This window comes from Cimex lectularius, unplaced genomic scaffold, assembly GCF_000648675.2.
Source record: "Cimex lectularius strain Harlan isolate CLEC.00 unplaced genomic scaffold, Clec_2.1 scaffold4, whole genome shotgun sequence".
NCBI classification, from domain to species: Eukaryota; Metazoa; Arthropoda; class Insecta; order Hemiptera; family Cimicidae; genus Cimex; species Cimex lectularius.
The window spans coordinates 349,847-372,378 of NW_019392723.1; the positions used below are offsets into that span (position 1 = coordinate 349,847).

The 22,532-nt window shown below is 35.8% G+C and overlaps 2 protein-coding genes across 2 annotated transcripts in view; both read left to right on the top strand.

Annotated features, from left to right (window-relative positions):
• LOC106672133 (transmembrane protein 131) overlaps positions 1-1,308 on the top strand; it is a 34,702-nt gene extending 33,394 nt beyond the window's left edge. The window contains exon 31 of the mRNA XM_014403314.2: positions 548-1,308. Within this exon, the coding sequence (XP_014258800.1) occupies positions 548-643 (96 nt within the window). The 3' untranslated portion in view covers positions 644-1,308. The remainder of the gene's footprint in view (positions 1-547) is intronic.
• Positions 1,309-14,271: 12,963 nt separating this feature from the next.
• The window catches only part of LOC106672824 (pikachurin), a 181,625-nt gene continuing 173,364 nt past the window's right edge, over positions 14,272-22,532 (top strand). The window contains exon 1 of the mRNA XM_014404561.2: positions 14,272-14,460. Coding sequence (XP_014260047.1) covers positions 14,358-14,460 — 103 coding nt within the window. The 5' untranslated portion in view covers positions 14,272-14,357. The remainder of the gene's footprint in view (positions 14,461-22,532) is intronic.

Here is a 22,532-nt window from a genome sequence, read left to right on the forward strand (position 1 = left end):
GTTGGATGCTTTGATGATGATGAGAAGGATACTAGGAAGGGGGGTTCTGATATTTTCCATTCTTCCATCCTTTTGGCTTATACTTTTCTTAATTCTTTACTTCAGCTAAATAAAGACTCAAATCTTCTTTTATAAGGGTCATCTTGGTACCCTAGGATGTGTTCTTATTTGCAATATGGGTAGATTTCCTCCTTGGAATATCAAACTGCCAAAAAACATAGTCCTATTAGAAAATTGGTTAAAAATACGTCCTCGGTTCAATGGGAATGTATCTCAGGACATGCAAAAAGTCTGTCAGAAGTATTGATGATGCTGAGAAGGATAAACATAAGAATTTTGCTGATCAGTTTTTTTATGCTCACAGTTTAAAACTGTTTAATTTATAATTGGATGAATAATTCAGCAGGACAGATTAATTAGTGGTAAAATTTAAATTTTTCTGTTTCTATTTTGCTATCCTGTTTGAACTTTATAAAAGAAAAGAGGCGAATAAAGATGTTTATTGATTTTTTGATTAATAGTCACCGATTTGTTCTGTTGTTTTCAGAATCCGCATCCAATGGAGTACCATCCGTTTCGTTCTTTGAGCAATATTTGGGGTCAACATTCAGCCAACATTTGGAAACCACCAACAACAGAATGATTCATTATAGACCCGATTGTCGTATTCAAGTCAATGACATCCTACAACCTTGTGCAATCTACCTAAATTAAATTGGCAATGCACTTAAATAGCGTTAACTTTGTTATTCTTTTATAATTGATTTGGCTTATAGTTAACCACACTTGTGAGATTTTGTAATTTTGTGTGATAAAACAAGTGTTACTTAAGTTGCTTAACTTAATTTGTACCTCTGTTTATAACATTTTCATTTTATTTTTTATTTTTTTAAATTGAGAATGTTAAAATAGAGTGTCATATTTATTATTTTTTATACATGTTCGAACATTTGAATATTTTGCATTTTCATTTTTTGTTTTTAATCATAGCCTGGGTGGCAAACGACATGATTATTTCCATTATACATCAAGAAATTGATTCTTTTCTGTTGATTTAATCTTTTCATTTTTACAAACACGGTTTTTATAAGTTGAAGTTGTTGAAAATATGAAATTTTATTGGCAAATCAACAAAAAAAGTTAAATTTAAATTTTTTTTGGAAATGAAACAACTACCCTACAAGAAAGACATTTATTTCGGATACCATTTATTTTTCACTAAAGGTAAACTTTTCTGTGACAATATTTACTTACCAGCTATAGCTTTACTGACAATCAGATACTGTAATAAAGTGAGAAAATGAACAACCATAACTTTATTTCACCTAATACAGCCTCTTTGAACTTTTTCTTTTCTTTATTTCCCAAGAAAATATAATTGAACTACTGTGTACTTTTGTTGACTAGTTAATTCCAGTCGGTAAGTTATACCGGACCGCGGTAGCCGAGTGGTTAGCATGAGAGACTCTCACGCCGTGGTCGTGGGTTCGATTCCCACCGTCGCCTCTGGCCCTTTTTTCCCGATAACCCCCAATTTGAACACACAAGAATCGTTATAGTTAGTTTTAGTATCGTATTAGTTAGAAGTTATAGTGTATCATATGATAAAGAAAGATACTAAGTTTTATCTTTTAAGCGGCAGGTAGAATTGTGAGTCGGAACTGATTGACATGGATCACTCTATTGTGCCACCAGTCTATTTTTGCTCGTTTAGCCACATGTTTCAGTTTCACTCCAACTTCAGAAATGAATTGCTGTGTGAACAAGTTACAAGCTGTTGTAGATGACCCAATCGCCTGGTTTCATTATTTACAGTTATTTACATTAGTTACATTATTTAAAGAAAATTACAAAATGTTCTGTATAATTTTTCCTCATTGTAAATAACACATTACACTTAAAAAGAGGATTGAATTGATTGTTTAAAATTATACTTGGTACAATCACTGAACATGATGATGACTAACCTCATGGCACTGGTTTGGGTTATCGATTGATCACAGTAATGGCTATTTGTCAATTTAACAATAATTTATGAAATGCTTGACAGTTTAGTTGAAAGAAACATAAGGGATAGCTCTGTAGAAACTAAATCCTTTTACAGGAATAAAGGAAAATCTTGTGAATCAATACTAGAATAGCTATATGAAATAGAAGATTCACTGAATAATCAAAATGTAATATTAGGAGCTTTCTTGGACATTCCTCCATCTATCACCATCACCACAGGGAGTACTTTGCCCCTGCTGTGGAAAACGTTTGTGGGGACCTTACATCCAAACTAAACGGAAGCGGAATCTATACCCAAGGCAGGGGAAATTTAAAAGAGCTCACCTAAAGAGCCACCCACCATGGTAAAGCAATCTAGTGTTCACAACATCTCAAAACCCACACTGCATTCACCAGGAAAATAAACATAGAAATAAAAGACTCAAGTGTCTAAAATGAAATGTTGCAGTTCAAAAATAAGGGTAAACACCTAGGAATAATATTAAGGCTAACAAACAAAGGAACCGGATTGGGCATATTTTGTATAAGCCCAAAATATGAACAATCAAACTCATTAGGGAAGTATTTAAGCTGGGTACTAAAGTGGCCGAGGGAACTTGTAAAATTTGCTCTGCATTCAATGATGAAACAATAATGAGCCCACTGCCCAAAAGTGGTTCAAAAAGTTTGCTTCTGGGAATGAGGGTATTAAAGATGAACCCAAATTCTGGTAGACACTGTTTTGAATGAGGGAAGCATCCCCCATCAAATTGAGGGAAGCAACAAATGTGTTGAAACATTCATTCTATTTTACATCGACTTGGAAATACGTGGAAGCTGAGCAAATGGACTTCTCATAAATTGACTGACAGAAACAAGCTTCAGTGTCGAAACATTTCCCTGCACAAAGTAGACGTTTTTTGATCGGATTGTCACATGCGACAAAAAATGAATCCTATACGGGTAACACCAAGAGAACTCCGTCGGCTGCCACCAAATAACCATGTCACATTGGTTTGTCCAACAATTTTTGGTTAGTGAAAACCAAATATTCATCTACCAAGAAAGAATAATTGGAATGATAATAAATAATAAAAGAATAAAAATACATAAGACAGAATAACAGACATACTGATGATGGCGAAAGGCTGAAATATGCCTGAAGACCAATATTGTATTTGAGACCATATCAAGTTTCAAGGTGTTACCCATTTTTGTTGGCTCTTGTAAACGTTCAGCCGTTGAATCGTTGAAGAAAATAGGGAAAATTAACAAATACACTCAATGAAAGAAACTGCTATCATTAATGGTAATGCAGTCTGTCAGTTTTCAAATTTCACCTCTTTGGCTTAAGGGCAAAATATACAATGTAACTTCTCGTTGCACTTTGAAGACGTACAATGAGAAGAAAAGTATGACCTATAGTGCTGATAGTTTTGGCTCTTCAGATTTCGCTAAAAAATCTGGGAAGCATGAATGCTCAGCTTCAAAGTTGCAGGTCACAAATGTTACAGAAAATTGAAATATTGTAAATACTGAATTACCATAATTATGTTTTATGCGAAAACATAAGATTGCATGTCCTTAACTGAATCTAATGGCATTCGTCAGTCTTACGTTTTTCTCTTCATTGTAAGAGCAAAATAGTACTAATTTTAGAGTTACCTTAGTTTTAAATGTTAGAAGTATCGACCACTTTTTCACTCGAATCAAGGTATGATCTTCAAGAAAAAAGCAAATTCAGTTGTTACTGCCAAGCTTTCGACCTATTTAAAGGTCATCATCAGGGCCTATATTAATTTCACATTATGAAAACAATTGTTAAATCTATTGTACAAGTATGTTTTTCATAATGGATGATTGTGTTTTAGGTTTGTATGTGTCTGTTACTAACACAAATAAATTAATATCCTTACAGTCAGTCATTCTATGACCACCATTATTGTTAGAGCAAAAAATTAACATAAATTACTGAGAGGTAATATATGCAAGAAAAGTGTCACAACTCAAAAAGTGGAGTTGTTTAGGGATAGTAAAACTTTAAAGTTTTGTATTTTTGCTTAAGTCTTAGACAAATGAAAGACAATATTGATGGATCATGAGTTTTTATTGCCAACAACCGCAATGGTGTGTACTTAATTCATAAGTCAGAAAAGTAAACTTCCATCTGTCTCTCGATCTGTAAAATTTTCTTTTGTTGTGTTGTGCCTCTTTTCTTGTGGGTGTGTGATATATTGGGTACCAGGACATAAATGAATTCTTGGGAAGGAACAAGTATACTGGTTGGAGGAGGATCTACAAGACCATATTCAGAACATAACCTATAATTGGGATAATAAGATCTCAAAATGGATCCACAAAAAAACAAAATGAGAAGTAGGCGAACTTCAGGCATAGTAAATGATTAAAGAACCCTCACCAAAACTGGCAAACACAATTTTAGACAAGGTAAAATGCAGGGGATTGGGATATATACCGGTCAGTATCATCTGGGAAACATCTACACAACATGGGTATATTATTCAATGATTATCTCATTTGTAGGTTATGGAAATTTCATCAGAGCTGAGAAAATTGAAATTTCATCCTTGGGTCCCATTTTCAGTATACACTGTAGACATTCCTATTGACAATGATTCAGAATATATGCAGGTGATGCCACCATCCTCCTCCCCACAGTAGTTGCCATCAAAAATCCCCATGATCGTTCACCTTCCTACTTGGACGAAACCAAATACCAGGTAATAATCTTCACTCTTCTATCCTTTTAAAAAGATAGTTTCTACTCTCAGTAAGTTGTTTTCAACGATCCGGATTTCGAGCTTTAGCTCATCATCAGGTTGTAGAACTCCTTCAACCTGATGATGAGCTAAAAGCTCGAAATCCGGATCGTTGGAAATAACTTACTGTATGTGGGAACTATCTTTTTAAAAGGATTGAACACCGCACTCACTTCACCATTCATCATTTCTACCTTCACTATTTGTACATCATCTCTATTCCGACCTATTATAACTGTATTCCTGTCCCAGCAACTAATGATGTCCGGTATTTGGGACTTTAGATCGACAAAAGACTTAAGCCGGGAACACACTTACCCGATGCTACCCGACGCCTTACCACGTTTTGGTAGGGTGTGCACATCTATGCGACGTCAAGCTCATGCCACGTACAGTCACACAGTGTGTATCACAAATCAGTATCGCAATAGCAACGCATCTTTTGTTCTTAATGCATTATTTTGAGCAAAACCATGTACTAAATTGTTAGTTAAATTTTACATGCACAAACATTTTGGTCTATTTATCCTTGTAGGTAGAAATGATAAATGTGGTGTATGTAAAATTTGTAAATGATGATTCTATTCATAGATTTTTTGTTTACAACTATCCGGATTTCATGCATTAAACACTCATCATCAGATTGAAGGAGTTACAAACACGACTCTCCACACGAATAGTAATGACTTGCCGATCCACCGCCAACGCGACTCCCAATGAGAAGCTGGTTTTTAATGCCACTCAATTTTGAATTTGCGAAAAACGCGCATTATAACACAACTAAATATTATCCTAATAACTACTGTAAGAAAATAATTTTAAATTAGTGATTAATTTGTATGTCAAATATTATTAAAAGTACATTTTTAAAAAAAGGGACGAGTTTCTAATTCTTTCGATCTGATCATGAGCGTTTAATGCTTGAAATCCGGATTGTTAAAAACCACAAACTGCAGACAACAACATCGATACAATAATTCAGGTTTATTAAAGGCTAAGTTTTAGTTGTTGGATATTTAATAAAGTTAAAATGGATATATACGCTGGATTTGCGATAACGGGGAAACTTGAAAATATCGATAAAGCTTCGGGCATAAAGAAAGCCGGGGAAAGTGCGTTATCCCCTAAAATTATCTTCCAAGTACGGAGGGGGTAGGGAAACTGTAGCAAAAAAGGGGTTCTTGTTTGTGAGTGAAATGGCTCCGGTAAATATATTATAGTCAGGTTTGCACAGTAGCCTGGCTTTGAGTAATTGCCGTCTTTTCGTTATTAGACCCAAACGTCTTGAGAAGTTAGCCCTTTACGACTTTAACGAAGCCAACTTACCTCATGACGGTTTTCACCCTGATCGAGATAAATTTTCACAGGCGACACGAATATCAATTTCCTTTTGAAATAAGGTTCATATCGAATATGAACGTAATGTTTTTTTAAACAAAAGTTAAACTTTGTTTATCTATCCTTTTGTGCTAAGTTTAAAAGAAAAGATAAACTAAGTTTAACTTTTGTTTAAAAATACAATGTTCATATTCAAATTTTGCAAGTTTAAGCAGCTTAAATAAAAATAAAAATTGTATTTAAAAAAACCCACTTAAGTAAAAATATTGCTGTAATATTTTAAATTTGGTAGTAAATACAATTAGTGCTAGGAATAGGGATACGGATAATAAAAGAGGCGACCACAAAGCCTTCTGCATCTCGACATAAGTAGATCTATTGTACTCCTCTGTTTTTTATAACTCACTGGTATTTTCAAATCATTAATCCACCTCCATAGCGTCCTTAATGTAGTCTTGCTTTCGGCTTTTCCATTTCTAGTTGCAAGATTGTATACCGAATAAAAATTAGTAATAATAATTATCGAACCCCGATTAAAAATTGCAGGTTTTTGGACAAGCCTGTCTGGGTTTGTTGCTCTAAGCTCGGGCACAATCGTTTTTTTATTATTTATTTTTTTAATATTCAATAAAGGTATAACCATCCCTTAAAAAATCCAGCCGTCCGAAACACTGATGTTAAATGGCAAAAACGACGCGATTTTGACACCCTTTTGGTTTCAGTTAATAGTTAAAATTTTGTTTTAATTGTTAACACCATACTTTTTTCTAGACATTCTGACCTGCAACTTTTAAGATCAAAAGTAAAGCAAAATAAGACATTAATTTCACTGACTATGTAATATTAATTGCAAAATTAGTAACAATAATTGTCGAACCTCGGATAATTTTGAGTTGAACTAATATAATTCGCATTCACGGCGCTAAGAGATGCTAAGCCGTCAAGACCGGTAGGTCTTGCAAAACTAATGAAACTCTGCGCCGTGCTAGTCTTATAATTTTTTTTTCTGAAATATACGTATTTGGGGGTTAGGATAAAAAGACACAATATACGAAATAACCCACTGACCAACCATTGGTAAAATGCAACGATCAAACTAACAGATTTATCAGTTCACAAACCTCAATTAAATTAATAAGATATTAAAGATCATAAGTTCCAAAACTATTTTCATTATTACAATACTATTTATATGAAATAATAATATTATTATGATTTTAATTTTTTAATACAAAATCATACTCGGAGTTTATAACGACGGGTCAAGAACTAGTAATATGATCTTCATTTGTTTGACAAGGTGTGGCAGTGTAAACTAATGAAGCTAACAGCTTCAAATTAAGATGAAACAATGGATTAGGGTAGGGACAGGAATAAATGAGGCGGCCGGAAAGCCTTCCGCACCTCGATATGAGTAGGTCTATTGTCCTGCTCTATGTTTTATAACTCCCAGGCCAGCTTCACGTTGTTTGTCAACTTCCATAGCCTTGTCAGCGGCTCCTTAATGTAGGATCTTGCTTTCGGCTTATGCGAAAGTAGGTTTCAGGGCATACAGAATTAACTCCTTTTTTGGCCAACATATGTACTATCTCATTGCCTCTAGGTCCCAAATGCTCAGGGATACCAGGGGTCAGGTCATTGTTGTTACTTTCACTAATTTCGTGGTCCGCTTGACCAATTAATACATTACAATTAATTAAGGTTTTTAGTTGAGATAAAAAAGTCAATGGCACGAGCGGGATTCGAACCCACGATCTTCGGCTTGATACGCCGCTGCTCTACCACTTGAGCTATCGTGACCTCGATCCACTTTATCTCAACTAAAAACCTTAATTAATTGTAATATATTAATTGGTCAAGCGGACCACGAAATTAGTGAATTTAATGATTTAAAATGAAGTATACTTCACTAAAGCTCTCCGTGGCCATTTCATTTGTCGTCGAGAATCCAATCCGATTACACGACATTTGAAAAATGGCAAAAAGGAGAGAAATTTCAAAAGGTGCGGTTGAGATGGGAAGTTGGTGTCCGAGTGGATCGAGGTCACGGTAGCCCAAGTGGTAGAGCAGCGGCGTATCAAGCCGAAGATCGTGGGTTCGAATCCCGCTCGTGCCATTGACTTTTTTATCTCAACTAAAAACCTTAATTAATTGTAATTGTTGTTACTGTTTTCTGGCATGGTTTCTATACAGTTCCGAACGCTTCATGCCTTTACCTCCGACGAGGCTAAGGCCTTATTGACCTATCTACCTTAATTAACCTGACTGTCAGAGAAATTGGGTATTTTCGTGGAATGCGTTCCTAGCCTTTTTTTCTCTGGTAGAGTGTTTAATTGCTATAATTTCAGACTGGAAAACAGTAGCATATTTACCTAAGTTCAAAGACCGTTCGGTCTTCGGATTCATCCCGAGGAGATCAGCTCCTGTACTTTTATCAATTTTTGAGCAGTAGGTGTTGCACACTCTTCCCTTTCTGGAATAAATACCTTGGACTTGTTGGTGAAGTTATTTTTTAGAGTAGAGGCATTGATTAGCATGCGTAGTATGGCATCTACCTGTATCTTTTCCCTCAGTTTCCATTGTTCGCTGGAATGGCATATCTTGATGGATCTAGATGGTTGTTCATTTACTGGATTAAACATGGAGAGGTGGAAGGTTGAACAATACCCCTAAGGCCGCAGTTGGCGTTGTACTCATGGCTCCAGTGACACTGAGACTCGGTTCACCACATCACCAACCCATATGTCAAACAATTCGTGCTAACTCCTTTTATTTCTTTATTTAGGATATTTTAGTCTGGCTTAAATAAATTTGATATCAATAGCTCAACAAAAATTGTTGAGAAATAGAACAATAATCTACGCAAAACTTAATATGTTACGATAAATCAAATTGAAAAAAAAGTCATCGAGTGGAGAATCTAGTCATAGCAATCGTAAATTAGAATTAGAACTTAATTACTCGCACTCACTGAGAACTGAGAGGAGGTCACGGGGCTATTGTTTTTTTAGAGGAGGATGCTGGGAAAAGATCAAGAGGAAATACGTGGGGATGATGAACCTAATGAATTGTGATTGTAAGATCTGGATCCTGCGGAGATTGGGAGTAATGGTTGAACCTAGTTCTATACCGTACGTATATTGGCTTCATTATGATTGTACATGAGTATTTTGTTGTCAATGGAGAATTTAGATTTGATTATTTAAGCTCATATTATCGCTTATTTGATTATTAAAACTCATATTTAAATAAGAGTTTAAGTGGATAGGGGGTTAGGTTTATAGTAGATTAGAGGTAGAGTGTTACGAGAAGGGTAAAGGTTATGTTTTGTGACTTTGTGGTGTTTAGTTTGATCATTTTTTTGAACCATTGGTGAATGGTATATAAGTGGTCTGGGGTATTTGATGGGCTACGACGGGAATCGGAGTTAGAGGATGGAATGGCAGTGTCTCAGCGTATGTAGGATAGTGGTGTTGAGATGGGAAAGGACATCAGCAGTCTATACTGAGTAGAGAGGCGGGAGAGTAGAGGGACTCCCGAATCCATCCTGTACGAAGGAGAATGTGAGGATCCGACCCATACTCTAAAGTACCTGCCGGCCAGGGAGTATTTAAGGATAAGATAGCATGTACAGTAGGATGCTGAGTTTCCAAAGCAAACCCAGGTGTCAGACTCGAACGAAAACCTGATCGACATCAAGAAAGATCCCGAGCAGCGTTCTTTTTTCTCATGGGAAGATATGAGTCCACAACGCGATAGCACTATTGGAAACGCCAAAATGCACATTGATACTCATCATATTAGATGATTTGAGGATGGGGTATTTGTTAGTAAAAGAGTTTTTAAAGTCGTTTACCAAAAAACCGGCAATTAACTGATAGGACGGTAGGAATTCGGAAGGCGTTGTGGTTTGTTGGGTTTAGGGATTGGGTTAACCGTTAAATTGGAAAATTTCCAAGGCGTCGGGAAGTAAGTTGTACGGAAAGTTGCATGATAAAGAATTGTTAGGAAAACTATGATTTTTTTGAAGGTGTAATGAGGTCAAATTCTGGAGTTTTTTGAGGGGGTAGGTTTTTAAATCAGTAAAAATAAAACAAAAAATGAGGAACAACTCAATATTAGTCACTCCTGCGTATTGGCGTTAAGTACTCTCATTGTCACTTAGGAGGTTGTTCGTCCAGAGACATTTCAAGGAAGGTTGAGGAAGTTTATCTGGAAAGGTACTGGTTGAAAAATGTCTGACACGAGGGTTTGTGTGACAGGGTAATCGTTTGTGAAATATCTTAGAGCTATTTTTGGCACCCCAAGAACATATTGGATAAATGGAAGGGCATATTGACGATGGTTTGGAGGATGCCGGATTGTACACGTTGGAAGTTGGAACGTTTGTTTGAACCCCAATGCTCTATGCATACACCCAAATGGGTGTCAGAATGGTGATGTAATTTGAGGTGTTTTTTAATTTTCAATTATGTTATTATTTTTTGAAGCGTGTGTGGGTACCATGTAAGTTGGTTGACAATTATAAACAACGTAGCGGACTAGAGGCTGGTGAGAGAAGAAATACAATTGTACGTGTAGAGCGAAAGTACATTTATTTTCACTTTCCACCGCTTGAAACACTGTTCAAGTTTGGTGACGGGGCTTTGCAGGTGTGATTTTTATAGGAGGAAATGATGGCGGTATCTTACGCATATGAAGTACAATTAACTACATACGGGATGGCTCACGCTTCAGTACGTTATCAGGCTGATAGAGAGGAACCACTGATGACTTGTGTATATCGGTTAAGAAGGATTTTAGGATCAAGTTGTAGGTAAAAAAGAATATTCTCCTAAGCTTCCTGAGTGCCATGCCAGACTGAAGATCGCCCAAGGTAGCGGACCAGCTGGGAAAAGAATACTATCGTGGTAGTAAACACAACACGTGCATTGCCATTTTCCACCATTTGAACCACTGCTCAAGGATGGTTTGAAGGTTGGCTCAAGGTTTGAAGGTTTCTAGTTGAGATGACGAGATCTTTATCAGAGCAAATAATAGTGGTATTGTATGTGTAGGTGGTAAGGATAGTTTCAGAAATGGCAGGTTCTATTGCCTGGAGGATGGTTCATAATATATATTTTTGGATTACCAGTGTATAGGATCTGTGCGATAGCCGGCGGATAGAGAAGAGCCATTGGTAACATGTGTCTGTTGGTTAGGTAAGATTTTAGTATCAGGTAATAGATAAAAAGACTCTCTTAAGCTTCCCTAGTGCTAAGAGCAAAGTTGGCTTGAATCTTGAATGTTTTTTTTAATATATACTTATTAAAAAAAGTACAAGGGCGAATTGTAATAATATATGTTAATATATGTTTTCAAGTTTTCATAGATCGATTTTTGAAAATGAACTAGCTGTTTCAATTTTATATAACTTTCGTCAAGAAGCGACCATTTTTTCCCTTCATTAGACGTAAAACAAACTTCATTTTACTCAATAACGGATAACGGAGAACAAAAAATATTCAAAAACTAGCGGATCGGCGTGACTTATCTGAAATATTAAAACTCCCTGAAATAAGATATCATAAATATTCGACGAGTATAATTCCCGGGGAGAGTAATTCGATCAAGCTAACGGATTGTTGTATGATCTGAGATTTTCGGTCCGCCGTAATCTATTACGCCTGTCAAGTAGCACAATTCCTTTTAAGGGCCAGGGTAATTTCGACGTTCTTTGCTAAGTGCATGGAGTGAAAATGGATGTTCAAAACTGGTCAGGCATGTCATTCATTTTCCGTCATTTATCGGTTTGTCCTATGAACTTATTAGCAGTACGAATCTTTCGTCGAAGATTATGATGGCCATTTATGATGGCGTGAAGCCCAAACGCATCAACTAAAGAAAAAGATTGAAGTGAAACTTGAGGAAGCTGTATCAATTCTTTAACAAAGGGACACTTACGGGCATTGTGTTAGGTTAGAGAACTGGTAAGAGAGATTGGAGCTTCAGGTGAAGGAGAGAAGCAACCAACACTTGTTATATGTTAGTACTAGGATTGGAACTAGTTGACTATTAAAAATCCACAACCAATACAGGAATACGTCGAAGTTGTGTCTTGAGCCCAACACATTTGATGACTTAGAGTACCCAAATGGTATGTCGAAGTAGGTGAAGTAATGTTTTGTAAAGAATTAGTTTGTCCCTTACAGACATGTCTGATTCGGTCCTAAAAGTCTTTTTCACGTTTTCCACCATTTTCTGGATATTGAAGATGGTATGGATTTGAGCCAGCAGGTAAAAAAAATTATTTAGAATGGGATCAAGAATGCCCTTGTGAGACGCCAAGGCGGTATTTGATTAGTTATAAGTAGGTGGGCTAGTTTAAAGAGAACCCACGGGTGCCAGACCCTGTCTGAAGTATGTTTATTCATCATCTTTGACTATAAAGCAGAATATTTATGTCAACCACCCTGAGAAGCAGTTCTAATCGTGGAGTGACAAGGTATAAAACTGCGGTTAGCTAAAGGCCTTCTGATAAGTCGTTGTATCTTCAGTCTTGTAAGGGGATTCAACGTCAGTCTGCTGTCTAAGTACAGTAAGTATTTAACTAGTGTAGAAGTCGGTAGCTCCTTGTTGATGTACAGTTGAGGTTTTTTTTCAATGTGGATAAATATACTCTGTGTACTTTTTCCTCTTTTAGTATCGTCCTCCAGTTTTTCTTTTTATGAGCTCATGGTTTTCTTTGAAGTTGGAGGCTGCTTGTATTTCGGGTGAGAAGATAAAAAGTCCGCGGTGGAAAGTGGTGGTCATGATCTTATTCGGATGTATAGGAATATCAGCAGACCAAATGGAAAATGTGATGGAACCAAGAATACTTCCTTGCATGACGCCGGCCAGTATCAGTCAGGACTCGTTATCGTACCTCACTGCGCAAGCAAGAGTGGCCAGTTAAATAGGATTCCAGGATACGAAATAAGTGGGTGAGAAGCGTTTAAGTTTTTAGAGAAGGAGCTCAAGGGTTTCTTTGAGGTTTGAGGTTGCTTGTATTTTGAGTTAAAAGACAAAATCGTCCGCATAGGTGGCCATGATGGTATTCGGATATATAAGAATGTTAGCAGTAAAAGGAAAATGTGATGGAATCAAGAATGCTTCCTTGCATGACGCCGCCTAGTATCAGTCAGGACTCGTTGTCGCACCTCACTGTGCAGAAGCGGTCAGTTAATTAAGATTCCAGGGTACGATAATAAATGGGTAAGATGCGTTTAAGTTTTTAGAGAATGAGCTCACGGCGTTCTTTGAAGTTGGAGGTGGCTTGTATTTCGAGTAAAAAGACAAAATGGTATTCGGATGTATAGGAATATCAGCAGTATAAATGGAAAATGTGATGGAACCAAGAATGCTTCCTTGCATGACGCTGGCTTGTATAGGTCAGGAATTTATGTTTTTTTTTTGTTTTTAATTGTGCCATTTTGTGATGCATTTTGTACAGTTATTCTTAGTTTCAATAAATTTTGATCAATTATTATGTTAACTTTTTGAAACATTAAATATTTGTGGTTGAGGTAAATCACTTTGATTAATGGAAGGCAACAGCTTGTAGGTACGGTCGATCGGATCAGAGTTTCTCAGCCTCTTTCCTCCAGAAATCTAAATGAGAATTTCGATCCCTGTTTCTCATTTATCGACCGACCGGGTATTGAGCCAGGCGTGATTTCTGCATGATACAAGCGATAAATATCTATCGATTGCGTGTGTTTTTCTATCCAGCTTACCCAATTCTAGAGTTATCTAATCGTCAGGTCGGTAGAAGTCTTATCAGAGTCAGTCTTATCTGAAATTTTAAATTGTTGTAAAGGCGAAAAACCGTTCAGATCTGTAATTCGATCCCGGGTCGTTTTCATCCCACACGGTTTTGTTATTGGAACAATTATTTTCCGTTTACGACCCGAATTAGGCAAATGGGCCACCCTCCCAGGGTAATAATATAAAGAGGAAAAAACATCGCCCGGGAATTAATCGAAATTGATGTTCTGGTAGGGTGTTATGTTATTGTGATCGGTTGCGTAGCTGAGATGAAGTCGATTTAACAAAGGGGGCGGCGAGGGCGGCGAGGGGGCGGCGAGACGGTGGCGTCGACTAGCGGGAGAGTCGGAAAAGACCCCAGTTGTTAGTCACCCCCTGTTGTAGCTCAATACTTGGTCGGTTAGTAGGCGATTCCACTCTAACCGGTAGAAAGTGTGGTCATGTTACTTGCTTAGTGATAGCACAATGCTAGCCCTCGTCGTAATTAATTTTCTGATTTACGTTTCCACCATCGGGTCCAGCTCTACAAACGATTTGGACAAGGCCCAGTTCGAAGCAGCCTTCCAAGGTGGGTATTTTTCCAAAGTTTTCAAAGAGAAAAGTACGTACTCTCAAATTAATACGAACGGAGAGAAATTCATACCGATTAAATTACCTTTCCGCTTCGGGATTTAACAACCATTAGGTTTAACCCACCACTCCAAATTCTAGGAATTTGAGTCGAGAAGTATGAATTAAAGTTTATAAAGAACTTCTCGAACCTGGTAACTTAATAATTCGATACATTTAACAGACTAACCTGACCAATCCTAGTATAAAATAGTATCATAAATTAAAGAGACACATGTCTAGAATCGTGTTATAATTACTGCCTGATAATAAATCATGTCATACATATGCTACCTGTTTGATGAAGCGGCTTGTCATAACGCCTTTCGTCAAATCCTTCTAGACACGATTTATAATAGATATTTGCATGCTTATAAATGAAACTGTCTTTTTTTAATACAATTGTTTTCTTAAGAATGAGACACATTCCGGAAAAGCTGGAAATGTTTAAAATTTACATTAACCAGAAGACAGTGTCATCTGAAACATTAAAGGGAGAACATCAAGGGATACAATTAATTGAAATACTGGCTTTGTAGCTGTTCCTTTCGTATAGGTAAATTTGAGTTGTCGATTAAATATGTACGTCGGTCTCCTTGCACATTTAAACTTAAACAAGTCCATTGTCCACATTTTATATTTTAAAACGTTTTATAATAAAAAACTGAACTAGTTTAGAAAACCTCTCAGCCTCTTTTCAAAACGATTGTATCAATCTCCTTTGAAATATAATCCACGGAAATCAAGGTTACTCGTTTTGGGGCGAAAATTGAATTATTTGGCTGTCCCCACTGTTAAATGCAAAGAAGCGGAAATCATTTTTCTTCACAACCGAGCATGTCTGTCCTCGAAACGAGCCCAATTGAAAATCTAATCAAAAAATAAAAAGAAAACCATTATAAAATCTTTTATTATACAATTTTCAATGGACGGATTGGATAGGTCGGTTTATAATCAATTTAATCTCTCAGACATGCGACTGATTCAGTTTTTTTATACACTGACAGACAAAACATTCCACCCAACTGATTTTTTTCATTTTCTCGATAAAACAAAATTCTGCCCTTAATTTGTCTAATTGTTTTTATCTATAAATATTTATTTATGCTATGTTTTAAATTGGGAATATCAATTAGACGTAAACTCACTTAATCCTTAATCCAAAACAAGGATAAAGGATTTTTCAAAATTGATTTTTTACTGAATTTAAAATGTATATTCTGTCTCATTTGAATTCTGAAGCAATAAACTGTTTAGTTTTTATCTTTTTTTTTCTTAATTTCAAGTTTTCAATTTAAAAATGCCACTTAGTGCTGAGGACGTTGCGCATGGTATTGCACTTATTGATGATGGACGTTCCATAGGGTATGCGGCTATTGGCAACTGAGTACCCTCCGGTTCACTGCGAGATGCGTTAGACGTTTTTGAGAAACTGGGTCCTACCAAAGAAGACCCGATTCTAGACGCCCTAGGGTAGCAGAACCACATGATGACCGTTTTTTGCCTTTGAGAATTTTTCGAAACCGGCACCTTACTGTTGTTCAAGCTATTCAGTTCGAGGTGTCCTAATTTCTGAACGCACTGCTCGAAGAAGATGAAATCAGTATGGACTTACGGCTTTTCGCCCCGTGAGAGGACCAGAATTGACCAGAACACACAGAGTTGCACGGCTCACGTTTGCTAACACAGCCATTGGTCTTCTGTACATTTTACAGATGAATGTAGATTTGCTCTACGATGTCCAGATGAAAGGTGTGAAGAAGGCGAAAGGAAAGGTACGAAACATGTAATTTTTCCCAGAGCCAACCTTTTCAACATAGCTCAGTGATGGTGTGGGCTGGAATTTCAATGGAGAGTCGCACAGAGTTGGTTGTTGGTCGTGGATGGTCTTTGACGGCTTGTGGATGAAATTTTGGAACATCATGCATTGCCTATCCTCGATGAAATCAGCGACAATCCTATTCTAATGAACGATAATGCCCATCCCCATGTCGCTCTCATCGTACAAACGTACATTCAACAGCTTAACATCAGGGACTTAGTCTAGGCAGCCTGTTCTCCAGCTTGAACCCCATCAAACGTTTACGGGATAACCTCAAAAACGAATAAGAGCACGTCCGTCACTCCTGATACCCTCCACGATCTTGAAAGGACTCTTCGTGAATAATGGGCTAACCTCCAGCAAAGAGACAATTCCAGACTGGTAGAAAGTATGCCGAGGCGTCTTCGAAATGTAATTAAGGCAACAGGAAGAAATACGCGATATTGAAATGTTAATTAAAAATCTAATTGAAACAAATTTTATCTGTCTGTCTTTTTTTTCATTTTCCATAGCAATTTGTGTAAACGTTTTTAGACAAAGACTAATATTATACGTCAAAAAACGTGAAAATTTGATTAATATACAAGTGGGCGGAATTTTTTGCATGTCAGTGTACATACAAAGTGAGCATTTGTTTTCTACAGCTAACACTAAGCATGGTACTTCGTCAGATTAAGGTTTGATAAAGTCTCAAATACGCGTTTTTGACAAATAAACCTGTCCGTCGTGTTGTGTGCTTACTCAGAGTTAAAAACCTTTCCCTAATCTGCTTTAATTGAATTTTAATTTTAATATAGTCAAAAGAAGTCAAATAGAAAGAAATGGCAATTTGTTTCTCCTCACTAAACGTCTTTTTTGTTAATTTGAATAGTGTTGGGCACAGATAATTTTTTTTCCATTTTGAATAATAAAATATTTAAAAAGACGCACTCTCGTTAGATTCCTTTCTTATATACTTTTTGCCATACTCATAAAACGTTTTATAACAAAAAATTCTGTGTTATGTTCTCCCATTGTTTTAATAGAACAGACTTTAGAATTTCAAGTGTTATAAACAGTTCTCATGACCGTTTATTTTAAAGATTGTCCCAAACATGTTCGACTAGCTGTAGTGTTCATACTCACTAAATACATGTTGGCAATTAAGAGCCTAAAGCATAAAGATAAGGGGCGTTGGTGCCCGCAACGGTTTAGGCGTTGACACGGCCCTCATCACGTAAGGTAAAGGTCCTGGGTTCGAATCCAGCGGCTCTGCATTCGAACCCGACATACTTACAAATGGGCTTTTTTTCAAAAACACCGGCACCCCGAGGGTTGATATAACCTCTGCTGTTGCGAACCCTCGTAAAAAAAAAGCATAAAGATAAAAAGCATCTTGTAGATATCCTTATGCCTTAAGACATTCACGAACTTTTCGATTGGTACTCGGTACCTACGAAAAATTCCAACCCAGATAAACCATGGCTCTATTTCCACTGACTCTGTTCCAGGTCTTTTCTAAACTCTTCCATCCATTCTTATACAGGATGTCTTTTTTAACACGCGCCAGCAGGTTTTCCCTATTTTTTAAACAGATACAAAAACTGACCAATGGTAACCGCCCTTACATTTTTGTGCAGATTCCAAAACTGTCGTCAATTTTCTTTTCACCATCACGTATCGTTGACGTCGACGTCACTTTTATATTTCAAATAGGAACCCCAAATTTTTAAATTCTTTACTGAAGCTAAATTTTTTTCTGAGAAGAATGAGTACCACATCTTAGGTACATCTGCAAAATTGATGGCTCTTGGATTTTTTGAAAATATTTAAAATGAAGGAAATTTTATAAATAATAATCCATTTACGTTTTAGTGGTGAATTGACCAAGTTACTTCTTTCAATTAATTATCCTTTCTTTGTAAGGTCTAGGTTGTGATAATAAATAAGTTTATAAATAATGTTTCCATTTCCTTTTTTTACCATGAGGTCGGGAGATAAACATAATAATAATAATAGAAAAAAAAATTAAACACACCCATTTCTCATAATAAAAATGAATGAAATTGCTTACTTGAACGAAAATAATTTATGTGGGTACAAAAACCTGCCCTATGGTTATTTAAACAAAGAACAAAATAATTTAATTTTGTCTTGTGAACCTTTCATCTAGTTTGATAAAAACTATTTATGAAATTTCCTTAATTTTTAATATTTTAAAAAAAATCCTAGAGCCGTCAATTTAGGAGGTTTTGGTACTCACTCTTCTCAGAAACAATTTAAATGTTTGGAGTCCCATTTGAAATAAGATGTCGAAAAAAAAATTACTACGGTTTTGCAAGGGGAATGCAAGGGGAGGTTACAGTTGGTCATTTTTTTATCTCTTCAAAAAATAGGGCTTACCTGCTGGCGCACGTTGAAAAAGACATCCAGTGTAGTCATGATTTTATAATTGTAAAGACATACTAGCCTTCTTTGGATTGGTACTCGAATCCACGAAGAAATGCTACCCAAGATAGACCTCCAAATATCTCTGTTTCCTCATGCAGCATTGTCTTTTTTTCGAAGTCTTCTTCAGCCTCTTTCAGCCTATATAACCTTCAGCTTATATAGTCCAAGACTGTTTCCTTAGTCTATACGGTGTCCTGTAGTGAACAGGCATTGATCGGGCCATCTTGATCTAAGTTTGTATATCTTACTCTTCTTCCAGTTGATTCCAAGGCTAAGCTTTTATTGACAGAAGCTCTTGAGATAGCTATTTTTTTACCATTTGGAGTCGAAGGGATTTTCCCCTTTAGTACATATACTTTCATCTATTACATCTCTGCTAATTTCCTAGAAGATTTTCGTATCTTTAGTTAAGTACGGACTTCTTCTCAGGGGGATGTAGTTCTACATTACACAGGACTGTCTGTCCCAAGCTGCATGGCTGTTTTATAGCTATTTCAGTGCACTGCTTCCTCTAGACATAGTTGACATAGGTCATCTGTTGATAGTTCTATTTTTCCTAAATGGTACCTAAGTTCTTTCTATTGGTAGTTATCCAAGATTCTAGTTTTTTATGTGGATATGGACCTATGTGTTGTTCCGAGGTTTATTTTTGTTTATTTGTATGTCTACTGCTTAACTCATACATCTGGGATCCACCTTAGCGATAGGTTATTTGATGATTTTTTTTTCCGAAAAAGTTTTGAGTTTTTTAGTCCTTGAGAATCTTCAGAGCTGCCCGGTTATCTGATAGTATTAGTAGAGGAAAAACACCGGTTCTGGGACATCTTCACCCTCCACCTTTATAAGGTGAAAAAAGAGGGTTGATCAAGTTGTGTTGGGATAATTGTATTTTTGATTTCTATGTGTAGTTAGTTAAAATTAGTTCTTAATACCGGAGAGAATGTCCGTTTTTTCGGTACGACGATTATTTTTGTAATTAAAATTGATTTTTGTATTTCTTTGCTTTATATATTCTTGTTCACGGTGCATGACCGTACATGTATGATCCACCCATCTATTTCATATTTAATGAATCTTGTTTCAAAAATAATAAGCAAGTTGAAATTATCTCTTCCGAAATGTTTGAGACGCTCGTGTACATAGGTAAAAAGAATTTGGACCACTATGCCGTCCCATACAAAAATATGATCTAACCCGATGTTGTTTAACTCAAACTATATCATCAAATATGAAAATGGATTTTGAAGATCCATCTTTAGGTGCGGGGACAACTTCATTATTTGTGGACAGATAAATGCCAATTTCATTTAATTTCGAAAACACTTCTTTGGTTTCAGATTATTTAAGTAGATTCTGAAGACGAAAAAAAACTGTGAGCTTTCTGAAGTCGAAAAACCTTTTGAAATATGTTCAATACTGAAGAAACGTCATGCTCTTTTATTGTAGATAGAATCAGCTTCAAGCTGTAAAATAAGGATCACATTTATCCTCGCTGAATTTTCCTCTTTTTACGTATCGCTTTTTCCGTCAAGTAAACTGTTTTTATCTTTAAATGATCTTTTATTTATTTCAAATAACCTTTTTTAACTTTAAACTAACCTTTTCTAATTTATACCTTCAAAATTATTTTTTATTTTAATAGTAATTACTGTACATACATTTTGTACATACACTGACCATAAAAAACTGACTACCTGGTATTTACACGAAAAAAAAATATGTTCTCAGCCTTTTAAGACACAGACTTGTGGTCTCATTTTTTAGAAAGTTTTACGCTGAACAAGATGGTCTTTTTAAATGTTTTACGAGCTTCAGTCATTCATCAGTAATTCAAAAATTTGGGAACATGGTAATTTGTGCTCAATGAAAACTTCAAATTGAGCAGTGGAGCCAGAAAATCGTCTAGAAGCGGCGTCCTCTAGCAATCGTTTGGCAATTTTACTATTTATCATTATTGTATTTATTTTTATCACACACCTTTCAAGAATCACCACTGTCAACATACTGTACATGAGGTTCTACAAAATGACGAATTTCCTGTCAATTTTTTAATTCGTCACCTTACTAAAGTGAAACGTCAGATGAATATAAAACTCCACAAACCGCTTCACACATTCACTGCCCATAAAAAAAGTCACATAGAATATTTTACGCTGAACAAGATGGCTTATTTTAAATGTTTTCCTACCTTCAGTCTTTGAACAGTAAATTCAAAAATTCGGGGACTTTTCTCCGTCCAGGAGCGGCGCCCTAAAGCAATGAATAGGAAATTTTCATAATTTCTTAGAGAGAGTGATCGGTTTCTTCTATGAGTACGTAAAAAACGATGTTTTTTCCCAAAAATCGAGGATAATTCGAAAACGGTTGAGAAATCGGGAAAAGTGGAAAGTGACCAACTAAAGCTTATTAAAATTTCCTATCGATTGCTGTAGGACGATTTCCTGGCTCCATAAATCAAATTGAACTTTTCGTAAAAATTGCAGAAATTTTTGGATATAATGAATGATTGAAGCTAGGAAAACATTTCAAAAAGCAATATTGTTCAGCTTAAAACGTTTTAAAAAATGAGACCTATGCAGGTCCGTGACTTAAAAGGCCGACATAATTTGCATTTCCAAAATAGACATTTTTTCGTGCAAAAACAAGGTGGTCTGGTGTCTTTAGTAATAAGAACCCAATATTTAAAATATCTTTATTTAATAATAGAAAAATCATTGCTTTTATATTTACTTGTATGTAACTTTTAATTTCAATTGTAAATAATTTTTATGTTTTTTTTAAAGTTTTTATTTTGCTTTAAAGAAATGGTTAATTTGAAATTAAAAGAACTTAATATGAAGTTAAAAAGAGTTAATTTGGAATTAGAAAAGGTTGATTTAAAGTTAAATAAGGTTAATTTGACGGAAAAAACTACTCGTGAATTTAGACTTAGAATTGAAAACTTTCAGATCTGAATAAATGTCAAATCAATGGGAGAAAACCGATTGTTTGGTCAATTATGATATTCACGGGTCGTGTTTTCTAAGTCCTTTATAATTGAATTGCTCAATTTTAATTAAATGAGTGTTGAACTTTTGTTTTTATCGTTACCGATCATTGATCTGTCTATTTTGCTGTTCTGATTTGTTTCTGCCCATTTTAAATTTAAAACTTAACGCTGATAAACTGAAGATGGCAAAATACAGACCCAATTGATCAGAAACGACTAAAATTCAGGTCGAATGGGGCTTGATCGAAATCCTGCCAGACATTAGCCTAAACAAATTTACTAGGTAATTATGTTTTACTTACTATTTAGCTTGATTCTAGTTTGTCAATTCTTCTTTATGTTATGTCATTACGGACCCGAAAGTATAAAATTGATTACTGGTTCATGATCGAGAAAGGTCTGTGACATTCTCAATTAACCGACCTGAAGGCTGGTTTTTCGAGATGATTGAGAGCCCAGCTGAATTGGAAAGAGAAAGTACTGAATGAACCGAGGAAAGAAAAACGATATGACTTTTGATTAAGAAGGAAACAAATACGGCTAAAAGAAATTCGTATTGTTTATATACAATCTAATATGGAATATATATTTTTTTATTATATTTTATTTATTCGTAAAATCTACGTGCTTTTTCTTAATCTCTTCAATATTTTGGAGGGTGGCGAGAAGAATACATAATACATAAAATATCGAACACCCCCTGCTATATGAGAGAAGATTGAATTGATTTCAAGGTGTAATATAAACCCTTCTTCCTAAAACCAAACTCGGAAGATCCAAAAAAATAGAC